The following is a 13,179-nucleotide window of genomic DNA, read 5'->3' as shown; positions in this document are numbered from 1 at the left end:
CATATATACATACATATATATATACACACACACACACACACACACACACACACACACACACACACAAAGTTTTAAACAATTTAGTACTGGTACACAGCAATGATGATTGTGAAGCTTGGTTGAGGTGGTGAAGTCAGAGGGTGGGAAATTTCCCAGGGAATACCTTACTGCTAAATGATGAACTAGCAATTGGCTGAGCCCTCAAGGATTAACTCATTGTTGTTAACGTAGCCTCACACTCTACAAGGCAGCACGAATGGAGGAAAGGGAGACAGCATGGCAGACAGAGACACACACCATGTGTGTGAGAGAGAGATGTGCATTGCCCCTTTAAGTACGCTGAGCCCACTCTAAGTACACTGCCTTTTTAAGTAGATCAGCAAGTTGAGATGGCAGCTGCTGCCAGGAAGCTCCCTCTGTCCCAAGCCCTGTTGTGTCCCCCCACCGCTCTATGGATGATGAAGTAAACTGGATGCAGGAGCAGGGGGAAGGGGGACACCCTGACATTAGCCCTCTCTTCCCCCCTCCCCTGCACAGCAAGCAGGAGGCTCCGGGGAGCAGCTCCAAGGCAGAGGGCAGGAGCAGCACATGGCAGTGGGGGGAGGGACAGCTGAACTGCCGGCAATTGGTAGCCTGCTGGGTGGCTGCTGCACAGGGAACTTAGGGGAGCGGGGAGCTGATGGGGGGTGCCCATCCACCCTGGTTCCAAGCCCCCACCAGCTAGCTGCAATGGGCTGCTCTTCCTGCAAGCAGTGGACAAAGCAGGCGGCTGCCAAACAACGTTATAAGGGAGCACTGCACAACTTTAAACGAGCATGTTCCCTAACTGATCAGCAGAACAAAACAACGTTAACTGGGACGACTAAGTGAGGAGTACAAAGAAACCCTTTGTAGCACACCTGCCAATATCTAGGTGCTGGTTAGTTGTATTTTCACCCAAATGCTTTGAATTTGTTCAAAAATACAGAGAGGAATCAGCCATCGATTCCACCTAGTAGGAGCAGCTGCAGCAGCAGACAAAGCAGGGACTATTGCACGGGGGTGAGGGAGGGGGTAAAATGTGGCCCTAGCTGGGCCACCCCTTCCATAGCACCACCTGGACTCAAATGGGGACCTCTCCCTCACCAGGAGACCCCAGGGAAAAACTACAGAGGAACGCTGCAAGGAACTACAGCCCACAGGAGCAACTGCAAAAGCAGCCAAGGCAGGGACCTTCAGTCATGCAGAGAACTTTCCACAGTTTTGACTGAAATTTCTCTGCCATGTGCTGATTGCCTGTTTGCTCCAGCCCTCCCACTTTCCCAGTCTCTTAACCTCAGTTTCACTCCATACCCGTCCCCCTCACCACCTTCCCTTTTCTTTTTATGCAACTTATCCGCCCCTCTCAACTAACCCCTCTCCCCTGCCTGCTGCCAAAAAAAATGGAACTATTATGACAGTGCTTCCTCTGCTTGTGTTGTATGCTTTCCCCTAGCCTCTGTCTTGTCTATTTAGATTGTAAGATCAGAGCAGGGACTGTTCGCTGTTCTGTTTTTGTGAAGTGCTAGCACAATGGGGCCTCACTCTCAATTGGTTCTTAAGGCCCCATCATAATAAACATGCTGTTTAACTACCATCAACTGCTTATGGAAAAATCTCCTTGCTAACATAGTTCCTTCTAATTAAGGAAGAATATTGCAGTAGAAGATTAATATGTCTACACCCTAATGAGAGCTGTTCATAGCTAAACAAAGAGAAAGCAACAAGTAATAATAGGGTACAAGCTAAGAGATAACAGGAAGTGCTTATATTACAAGGTGAAAAACTAAAAGCCTGTGAGCGACTGCTCTGCTATTCAAGACTGATGGGAGCCCAAGTAAAGAAACAGGTACTTGGTTTGAGGCACTGACAAATGCAACAGCATGGGAAGGCCAAGCCCCAAGAAATGCGGGGATGCTAGCTGTGTTCAGAAGGCGCACAGGAAGAATCCTAACTAACAAGCGTGGCAGGTATGAGAGATCAAAAAGGTAACAATACCTATCATGTTCTAAGTGCACATATAACATTTAACAACCCCACCCCACCCACAGAGAGATGAAGCAGCAATGGTTGGAGAAGCTATTTTAAAAAAAAAAAACCTTGCAAAAAATGGACATTGAGGGAGAGGCTTACATTTCAGCCATTTTGGTATCCTTCAGAATGTGGACATAAATAATGAGGGCTTGTTCATGCTTCCCCATACGACCCAACAGCAGGGCACGTTCTTCTAGGAGGCCTAGAGGGGAACATAAAGGAATAATCAGGCCTGCCACAGAAAAGGGAATATTCAAGCTCCACTACAACAACAGACCAAGGAACTGGATGGCATGGGGACAGGAGTGAAAAGCAGGAGAATAATATAAATTGTGGCATGAACAGAAGGTCAGAGACTACTAACTAGGTGATCTATCGGTGGTGTCTGACCAGGTCAAAACACTATCACTTTACTGGCTCCTGAACTATTTTTGCCAGTGCCCCCCACCACCTTTTTTATTGAACATGCTTGGGATTCTTAGCAATGCGCATAGGATGCTTCAAGGGCCATTATTGGTCTGGAGCAATCCAAGCTCATCTACAGGTTACAGTATAAATTTAAAAGAGAAGTCAGTCAGCAGCTCGTCTTATCCCACCACAGACCCAGAGGGGAATCCCACTATACCAGTCACAAAACCCAAACAGCCAACACTGGTGCATGCAACGATTGGCAACTACTGACCTAATAGTTCTTTTCCATTTCAGTTACTATAATTTTATAAACAGGAAGGCGAGCACGAAGATATTGCTGTGCAACATGAAACTAAATAGACTTCAAGCTGAAGGAAGCTAGAGCATGACTAGCACTCACCATCAAAGGGGAAATCACTGATGAGACGACTAGGTTCATAGCAGCTAGAAATCTCAAGAAAACAGAGCAGCTTTCTCCGATACTCCCCCAGGTCTCCGTCCTCCTCTCCAGCAGGCACTGGAATTTTATCTGTGAGGGGGAGAAAACTGTCAGAGTTAGTGTCATATGAGTTCTCCCACAGTAACATAAGGGAACAGGGAGACAGAGCATTTTCACCAAACTATTTTGCAAGAAGTCAAATGTTGTTTACAATACTCCATGCACTGGGGACCATGTGGTATAAAAGATGCATGAATAACTCTTAGGGAGTTTCAGAGTAGCAGCCGTGTTAGTCTGTATCTGCAAAAAGAACATACATGCCATGTGCCAGCAATGCCCCTCTGCCATGTACATTGGCCAAACTGGACAGTCTCTATGCAAAAGAATAAATGGACACAAATCTGACATCAGGAATCATAACATTAAAAAACCAGTAGGAGAAACCTTCAACCTCTCTGGTCACTCAGTAACAGACTTAAAGGTGGCAATTTTGAAACAGAAAAGCTTCAAAAACAGATCCCAACGAGAAACTGCTGAGCTTGAATTAATATGCAAACTAGATACCATTAACTTGAGTTTGAATAGAGACTGGGACTGGTTGGGTCATTACACATATTGAATCTATTTCCCCATGTTAAGTATCCTCACACCTTCTCGTCAACTGTCTAAAATGGGCCATCTTGATTATTACTACAAAAGTTTTTTTTTCCTCCTGCTGATACTACCTCATCTTAATTAATTAGCCTCTTACAGTTGGTATGGCTACTTCCACCTTTTCATGTTCTCTGTAGGTATATACATTTCTTACTATATGTTCCATTCTATGCATCTGATGAAGTGGACTGTAGCCCACGAAAGCTTATGCTCAAATAAATTTGTTAGTTTCTAAGGTGCCACAAGTACTCCTGTTCTTCTTAGGGAGTTGGAGGACTATGGTCTCCTTTTTTGGACCACTTGATAATGAAGCAGAAAGCCTCTCTTTCCCAAACCCCAGAATTCAGGAAAGGGTAGTCTCAACTCCACACAACCATGAAAAGAAAAAAAAGTTTCTCACTGCTTCCTAGAATTTCCTTTAACACACAAAACTATAAGCTCCATGTAAGATCACCACTATTGTACTCCCTTCATCCCATATTAGAAGCATGCTGTGCTCTTTTCCCTAGGAAGTGCACTAGCAAAGAGAACCTATAATTTAAATCATTAGTGACATGAATAATGGAGTGGACAGTTTTTATAAACAAACTGTGGATGACACCAAGATGGGAGGTGTTGCAAGCATTTTGGAGGACAGGATTGGAATTCAGAAGGACCTGGATACATTGTAGAATTGGTCCCACACTTTAAGAATGATGTGGATAAATGGGAGAGAGTTCAGAGGAGAGCAACAAAAATGATAAAAGGTTTAGAAAACCTAACCTATGAGGAAAGCGTGTTTTGTTTTGAGAAAAGCAAACTGAGGGAGAGCCTGATAACAGTCATCAAGTATGTTATAAAGAGGATAACTGTTGTCCTGCCTTCAGTGGACACGGAGAAGTAGTAATGGGCTTAATCTGCAGCAAGGGAGATTTAGGCTAGATATTAGGAAAGCTTTTAGCTGTAAGAATAGTTAAGCACTGAAACAGGGTTAAAAAAAAAAAAAAAGGCAGTGGAATCCATCTTCGCAGGTTTTTAAAAACAGGTTAGACAAACACCTATCAGGGATGATCTAGGTATACACGATCCTGCCTCAGCAAAGAGGATGGACCAGATAACCAGTTGAGGTCCATTTCACCCCTACATTTCTAAGAGACTTCTAAGGCAACGTCTAGCCAGTGTGCTCTGCAATCTCCCCTTCCTGTGTCACTGCCTGTTGCAAGGCAAGGCAGAGCATGGTTAGAAGTACCTGCAGGGAAGGAGCTGAGATATTCCTTCATTAATCCCTGCACCTTCTCACAGTACAGCTGGATCAGACAATTGTGGAATTCTGAGCTCGTCTCCTCCCAAACATGGATGATGTGTTCCTGTGAACATAAACACACAGTTCACAAGTTCATCAAAAAATGCTTCCTCTTCCTTCAGAAAGTGATTCAGTGCAGTCTATCAACAGTTCCACACTTTTCTCCATTGACCACCACTTAGGAATGTCAAAAATGGCTCTCAAGTCCCACTCGCTTTTCACCTCCTAACAACTGTACATTTTGTTTATTTCGCCTCATGCTGAACTTAGTATTCATCACAAAATTTCAGATTCAACACTCAAGAGCAGAAGCTTGATATAGACGTGTTAAATTAGCAGCACTTTTTTCACTACAAGTTCTTACCAGGTAAGGGATAGCCAGGCTTTTAAAGCTTTCTATCAAGAAGTTGAGTACTTTGTCTCGAGGCAAGGATTCTACTTCAGGAAGGTCTTCTGTAAATATCTGCCAAACAAAATTTCTATTCAGGGACTGATTTTTAAATGTAGAGTGTAATCTCATTCTTCTGAGGCATAGAGATCAGAGGTATTGCAACACACAAGCCCTCAAATCAAATGTGGGAGCTCTCTGAAGAATGATAGCAGCAGATTCACCCACTTGGCGCTGCCTTGTATCTGGAATGAGCAGCAACTCTCTCCATTGCTACCCTACGTATCACATACATCGCCTATTAAAAAGTGCACTTAAGCTTGTGTTCTACCACCAGAAGCTGCAGCAGAGAAGGAATGAAAAACAAGAGCATAAGTTATAGTTGGTATTTAAATATACCATATGAAACTGTGTGCAACTACAAAATACATCATTAATCGTAACATTACATAGGGCCCTTATTGCTGGTTACAGCAAAAGCCCCCTGTGCAGAGGGAACTGCATGGATGTGAAGCTTTAGTTGTAGTGAAACTATTTCCACATGCTCATCTTCAAGTAGAAGGCTATATAAGGAAACACGTAGGAATGCTCTATCTACCTCCTTCCATTACTAGAAAGAATTTCTGCACTGAATGTAAGTGGAAAAACTAGACGTTGCACTGGAGTTCAATGGTAATAATTGGACTCCAATCTCTACCCAGGCTTCTGAGGACAAGGACAAACAACTGCTGCTATACTAATGGTATCAATAGCCAGATGAAAGATACATCTAATGTAGCAACTCTTACCTTCAAACCATCATCAGGAAAGTCTCTGAGCACCCATGTGGAATAGAGGAACACCAAGTGCAAGTTTTCTGTGCCTGGAACAAGAACCAAAGTAATAACACTCACCACTATCTGAATTACCAGTTCCTGCACAAGCACTGATTTGCATAGTGAAATATTTTCACAACCTGAGATGCTAGAAGTTTGATTTAAGAAAAAACAGAGCTTGAATTATAGAGAGCAAATTCTGTGCTAAGGCCCCAGTTTGCTATTCAGCTAGCTCCCGCTTGAAAATCAAGTCAGCCAAATACTATGGTACCATTAGACTTATACAATCACAAGAAAAACAAGATCCAATGGCTGGAAACTGAAGTAACAAAATTTAGACAAATAAGATGCTCTTTTAAAATAAAACAGAGTAATTAACTATTGGAACAACTTGCCATCGGTTGTGGTAGATTCTTCATCACTGGAAATTTTTAAGTTTTTCTAAAAAACATATTGTCTACTTTAAACAGGAATTATTTCATGGAAGGCCTATGCTATATCAGACTAGATGGTCATAATGCTTCTGACCTTATAATCTCAGAGATGCCAACCTTGCTCTGAGTCTTAGGGATGTTTATGAAAAAAGTTAGGGAGGAATAGGGAAGTTGCTTGGACCTGTGCCAACTGCCAAAGTTGGGAAGCCAAATACAGACGGGAGTCTGGAGTAGCGCCTAAACGCATCTAATCCATATTAGAAGCGCTTCTGTGCATATCAGAGTAATAACAGTATTCAAGATGAAGTGACATTTAGTAACAACAAACATCAATAGCCACAACCAGGTCAAATCATGATTTTGGTGATATCCTCACTCATTTTTAAATCACCCACATCAGTCATATTGATTAACAGTAGTGGCTGCTGAACTTTGGGGCGAGTCACTGCAGCATACCAAAAACACACAACCACGCCTGCTTCCTCCCATGGCAATATCCCCCCCATCAAAGGTGCAACCAGAATTTTCCTGAGGGGCAACCTCCCCTTCCCCCCCCTCCCCCCCACAGGCATGCACCTTTATATGAGTTTCCTTCCTTTGCACAGTCATGACTTCTTTCTCCCCCGTGCCTCCCCGCCAGAAACAGGGACCTCTGCCCCTACCTCCATCTGTGGCCAAGAGCTGCCCCCCTGGTTGCGTCCTTCCATCAAAACAGGCAAAAAAGGGAATACTGGCCTTAAGAAAGCTGCCCTCTTACTCCGCCTAGGGCCCTTCATTACCTTGGCCAGCCCAGGCCTGGACCTCCTTCCCAGGATGATCCTCCTGTCATGTACCCTCTCTTCCTCTGCCTTCTTCTGCCCCTCTGGCTTCTCTCCCACAGACTGTGCAGTAAGGGTCAGCCAGAAAACAAGCCATTGTCAGGGGGTTTGGGGAGCAGATTCATTACCCAAGCCTCATGTTGCGTGTTGCACTTTAACGTCCCTATGCGGAATCCACTGGTGCATTCTAGGTACCCAGAGCGCATTACCATAACCCAACAGCACCCTAACCCATTCAAAATTGTCACGGTTTGCTTTCTATCAGGCCCTTACTGCACCACAGGGGTGCTGGAGCAGAAAGCCCCTTGCAGCCATGGCACTACTTGTGGTGTTCATCTGAACGAGTGGTGGTGAGTGACTGATGCTTGCACACACTTTATATGTTATACATATAAAAATGTGTGTGTTTGCAAAATTCATAGATTTAAGCCAGAATTAGTAATTTTGTAACTACATGTACAAATTGGGAGGATTACAGAAAATATGGATGGTTGGCATCTCTGCAATTTATGAAAATTCACAAAAGAATCTAGGTAATGAGGGTTAGAGGCGTCCCTTTAAAAGAGAGATTCTCACTTACCCCCGGTCTGCACTCACCCAAATGCTGTAGATACTGCACTGTCCTTTCATGGCCCTTCAAAGGCGAGTTGGCTTTCTTTGATTGATCCACTAGCACCTGCAGAGCTTTTAGTAGAAGTAAGATCAATTCCATGGGGATTATCCTTAAATTTAGAAAGCAGCTTCCTGCATTCACTGAGAACTCGTGTTCCTGGGAGAGCAGGCCAACAAAGTGTGCTCCCCATTAGCTTAACCAATGCAGCAGAACAGGAAAAATGATTTTTACATGTCAACTTTTTGCTACACAAGCAGCTCTTGGCAAGCACATACTCAAGTATTTATCCCTGTTAATTGCCTAAAGTCAAATAATTATTTAATCAAGAGACTGCTACAATGGGTAGGCCATTCTGAAATACTGTTAGTTTAAGAATGGATAAACAGACTCTTGTCCGCAAGGGATGGGTTAAGATGTATAGCAGAAGTGTGCACTCCATTCACCCCTCTTCCTTCCTCACTTACCTTTTTCATGCAGCCCTTTCTTCTCATACAGTATTATCAGCTCACTGTACTTGTGTGCCTTCTTCAGTACATGCTCACTCTCTTCTATATGGCAGTGATTGTTCTCCAGACGTAGCAACGGTGCTACCAGAGCTACATTTGTCTGCAAGCAAGGGAAGGGCATGTAGAGGTTTCAGATTCATGAACTGTGTACTCAGGCTCATAGTGTCCAACACTATAATCAAGAACACAGGAAGGGGAGGAGATCCAGAAAAGAGAAAACATCCATTATGGCACAAGAAGTGGGATTTTAACATTTGAAAGGGAGTCCTCTACTCTGTCCATTTTACATCCAGTTTAACTTCGGTTTTCAGTGAGCAAGCAGATAGCCAGTGGCCTATATACCAGCACTACTTTACTCACTATGGTGGAGGCCAGCTGTTGAGAAACATTAACTTCAGGTGTAATGGTCTCAGACAACTGTCTATCTAGTTAAGCACAGCAATAAGAGACAAGCATGCTTACAAATATGTAGGTATTTCTCTATACTTCAAAACAGAACATTCCTCTTTTTTAAGGAAAGGCAACCTTGCAAATCCAGGGGAGTAAACAGATATGCTTGCCAAGTTCGGTGAAGCTGTCTGCTGCTAACGAAGAAATAAGAGGAGATGAAATTAAGTTCCACAAAGCACCTTAGTCCATGAAGGACAGATGTTCACTTCAACAACCTCAAATGAAACTATTCCTTATCCTGTCTTCCAATTTTCCCCACCCCAAACTCCCAATGGAGTTTACTTTTTATAGATTTTTATAGGCTCGCTGAGTTAGGCAGGGAACTCACATGTAGGTAACACTTGAGCAAGGTGGTGTCAATGATTTGGAGCAACTTCTTTTTGGATTTGATGGTGGGTGTTCCTTCCATGAGGGGTGAGGTGCTGGACTGGTGGTCTGAGTCATTTAACTTCTTTACCAGCTGACTTCTTTTCTGCAGAACACAGAATGAGATTTTAAAAGTATTTTATTCCACCATCCCGCTAATACAATTCCAAAGGAAAACAGGCCAACCTAAACCCTCTTAATTATAATGCATTACACACACCCAGCAACTGTCCCTCCGCAAGTATCTCAATTTAGATTTAAGAGGTGTCCATCCATAAATCTGGGTGCATTTCAAAGATTTAATTACTAAAACCCATAAAATCGGAACTAGTGTCCAGAGCTCAAGTGTCCCCACAAACAAAGTTCTGCCACCACCCACTTCTGCTTGCTCTGCCAACCTCTTGTCCAGGAAAAGCCTGGGCAAATAAGCGTCATCTGCAGTGTAATCTATTGGTCAATATATTTGTTCTCAAGTGGTCAAAGAGGAAGGGCATTACAGAACGGATGATCACTTCCTGAAAATAGCCTGCCTCCAGTCCTTCCCAGTTTATGCCAGGGAACTTTTAGCTCTAGGGCCTCAACTAATTTCACCTTCCATGATATCACACCATGACAAGAGTAGTCCCCAATGTATACTAATTTTACACCACCAATTAATTTAAGAAGCTTACTGTTAATCTACATTAACCAAGTTTTATGAAAATTTAAGATTTGACATTTGTTTAAGAAAAAAGCACAAATGTCCAGTTCCTTTTGGTGGTGTCTTTCACCATCTACCCTTAATAGGCCAGCATGTCACAAACTAGTGAGAATAAATCTATGAATAGAAAAAGTAACATTTAGTCACTACTTTTAATTATTTAAGTCTAGAAAAAGTAAACTATCAAAGTTTGTCAGCATTGTAAGTACCTTATAGAAACCAGCCAAATTCTCAGCTGGTATAGCGCCACTGATTGCACGCTAGCTAAAGTTCTGTTTTTTTATCTTTACCAAAATAGCTTGGCCCTATAAATCACTATGTAGTAAGGGTTTTTAGCTATCAACCCAAGTTATTGACAGTATGTTTAAAATTTACACTATGTACTAGGAACACCAATACTGCGGTCTGGGTCCTCTTCCAATTTTAATACACAATCTACAATTACATTAAACTGCTAAAATGCACTTCTGACCCGGCGTAAAATCATAAGAAACAGTCACTTACTGCAACTGTGGTTCTTCGAGAGGTGATGCAAATATGTATTCCACTTCAGCTCCAGTGTATTAGGTGCGCGCGCACACCTGAAAATTTTGCCTAGTAGTACCCATAGAGGGCAGCACTCACACTTTGTGGCCATAAGCACACACTCCCCCAACCCCCCAGCTATGAGACAGCACTGCCCCAATTTCCCTCAGTTCCTTTGCACCAAGTATTCAGAGGCTAGAGTCCAATGCAGAGGGGATGGAGGGTTGGTTATGGAATGCATGTCTGCATCATATATTGAAGAACTACAGTTACAGTAAGCATTTCTTCTTTGAGTAGATACATCTGAAATACCTCCTTGCCTGAGGAGGTTGTGAAGGCTAGGACTATAGCAGGGTTTAAAAGAGAACTAGATAAATTCATGGAGGTTAAGTCCATTAACAGCTATTGGCCAGGATGGGTAAGGAACGGTGTCCCTAGCCTCTGTTTGTCAGAGGGTGGAGATGGATGGCAGGAGAGAGATCACTTGATCATTACCTGTTAGGTTCACTCCCTCTGGGGCACCTGGCATTGGCCACTGTCAGCAGACAGGATACTGGGCTGGATGGACCTTTGGTCTGACCTAGTATGGCCATTCTTATACAGCTGTGTGTATTCAACTTAGCTGCCTCACAAGCAGTACCCACCCCCAGGAGGCGAGGCTCAGAGTCTACCTAAACAAGAATCACCCTACCAAAACTTGCATCCGTCCTGGAAGATGCAGTAATGGCATAAAGGTTCATAAATGTATGGACGACCATGTAATAGCCCTGTAAATGTCTACTATTGAGATGTCACTGAGGAATGCTATCGATGTTCCTTGTGCTCTCATAGGACGAGCTCACATCTGCTGAGGAGGCACAGCTGAAGCTATTTAATGTGAAGCCTTGATACAGGATGTTATCCATTTAGAGATAATCTGAAGAGACTGCTTGCCCCTCCATACAATCTGAATTTGACAAACAGGTAAGGGGAAGCACAAAATGGTTTATTCCTGTTCAGACAGAAGGCTAGACATCACCTGACATCCAATGTGTCAAGACGCTGCTCCTCCGGAGATGACAGCAGCTTAAGAAAGAAAAGAGGTAAATATACTGCCTGGTTCAAATGGAACTGACAAAATGTTGGATGTAGTCATAACAAGTCACTTTGTCCTTAGAGAATTTCATATAAGGAGGCTCTACCATCAGAGCCTGCAACTCTCAAACTCTCCTTGCAGATGTTAATTGCTATCAGAAATCACAGCCTTCTGACACAAAAACAAAAAGGCAAGATGCCGGGGCTCAAATGGAGGTCTCATTAAAGCCACTAGGACCATTTTATGGTCCCCATAGAGGACCAAGCTCACGGACTGGAAGATGGAGACGAAGCCTTATAAGAATCTTGCTATCATGACATTGGAGAAGACTGATCCTCCATGAGTGGAGGGATGAAATGCTGATATTGCTGCCAGAGGTTCTCTCAACAAGCCAAGCACAATGCCTGAAGGTGCAGCGAGTACTCCAAGCTGGCTCCTATTCAGGACATGGTCAGTTGAATTTTGAGGGCTGACGAGCACACCAAAAACTGCTTCCATTTAGCTGAATAGGCCATTCTGGTAGAGGGCTGTCATCTGTTGATTAGGACCTATTCAACAGCTGCCAAATACCACACTTTCTCCTCATTCAGCAATGAAGCAGCCAAACCAGGCGATGCAGGGAGTTGAGTACAGAATCATAGGACTGGAAGGGACCTGGAGAGGTCATCTAGTCCTGTCCCCTGCTCTCATAGCAGGACTAAGTATTATCTAGATCAGTGGTTCCCAAACTTGTTCCGCCGCTTGTGCAGGGAAAGCCCCTGGCGGGCCAGGCCGGTTTGTGTACTTGCCGCGTCCGCAGGTTCGGCTGATTGCGGCTCCCAGTGGCTGCGGTTCGCTGCTCCAGGCCAATGGGAGCTGCTGGAAGCTGTGGGCCGAGGAACATACTGGCTGCCGCTTCCAGCAGGATAGCTCAGTGATTTGAGCATTGGCCTGCTAAACCCAGGGTTGTGAGTTCAATCCTTGAGGGGGCCATTTAGGGATCTGGGGCAAAAATCTGCCTGGGGATTAGTCCTGTTTTGAGCAGGGGGTTGGACTAGATGACCTCCTGAGGTCCCTTCCAACCTTGATATTCTATGAAAGATGAGGCCTCACCAACGCTGAATAGAGGGGAATGATCATGTCCCTTGATCTGCTGGCAACGCCCCTACTTATACAGCCCAAAATGCCGTTAGCCTTCTTGGCAACAAGGGCACACTGGTGACTCATATCCAGCTTCTCATCCACTGTAATCCCCAGGTCCTTTTCTGCAGAACTGCTGCCTAGCCACTTGGTCCCTAGTCTGTAGCAGTGCATGTGATTCTTCCATCCTAACCTCCATGAATTTATCTAGTTCTTTTTTGAACCCTGTTATAGTCTTGGCCATCACAACATCCCCTGGTAAGGAGTTCCACAGGTTGACTGTGCTTTGTGTGAAGAAACACTTCCTTTTGTTTGTTTTAGAACTGCTGTTTATTAATTTCATTTGGTGACCCCTAGTTCGTGTGTTAACAGAAGGAGTAAATAACACTTCCTTTCTCCATATCAGTCATGATTTTATAGACCTCGATCATATCCCCCCTTAATAATCTCTTTTCCAAGATGAGAAGTCCCAGTCTTATTAATCTCTCCTCATATGGAAGCCATTTCATACCCCTAATCATTTTGTTGCCCT

At 43.8% G+C, this 13,179-nt stretch overlaps 1 protein-coding gene across 3 annotated transcripts in view; it reads right to left on the bottom strand.

Moving 5' to 3' along the window:
* The window catches only part of VPS39 (VPS39 subunit of HOPS complex), a 43,509-nt gene that overhangs the window by 6,644 nt on the left and 23,686 nt on the right, over window positions 1-13,179 (bottom strand). For 2 of the 3 annotated variants that reach the window (XM_026651510.2, XM_026651511.2), the window contains 8 exons: window positions 9,191-9,334; window positions 8,371-8,512; window positions 7,891-7,977; window positions 6,015-6,088; window positions 5,203-5,301; window positions 4,785-4,902; window positions 2,864-2,992; window positions 2,149-2,254 (listed from right to left, as the gene is read on the bottom strand). In XM_026651510.2, the coding sequence (XP_026507295.1) occupies window positions 2,149-2,254; window positions 2,864-2,992; window positions 4,785-4,902; window positions 5,203-5,301; window positions 6,015-6,088; window positions 7,891-7,977; window positions 8,371-8,512; window positions 9,191-9,334 (899 nt within the window). The remainder of the gene's footprint in view (window positions 1-2,148; window positions 2,255-2,863; window positions 2,993-4,784; window positions 4,903-5,202; window positions 5,302-6,014; window positions 6,089-7,890; window positions 7,978-8,370; window positions 8,513-9,190; window positions 9,335-13,179) is intronic. The other variant, XM_026651512.2, reaches the window with a different exon arrangement.

This window comes from Terrapene carolina, unplaced genomic scaffold (genome assembly GCF_002925995.2).
Source record: "Terrapene carolina triunguis isolate 2854851 unplaced genomic scaffold, T_m_triunguis-2.0 Scaffold96, whole genome shotgun sequence".
Taxonomy (NCBI): domain Eukaryota; kingdom Metazoa; phylum Chordata; order Testudines; family Emydidae; genus Terrapene; species Terrapene triunguis.
The sequence above is the reverse complement of the archived record's forward strand: the minus strand, read 5'-3'. Positions and strand labels throughout refer to the sequence as shown.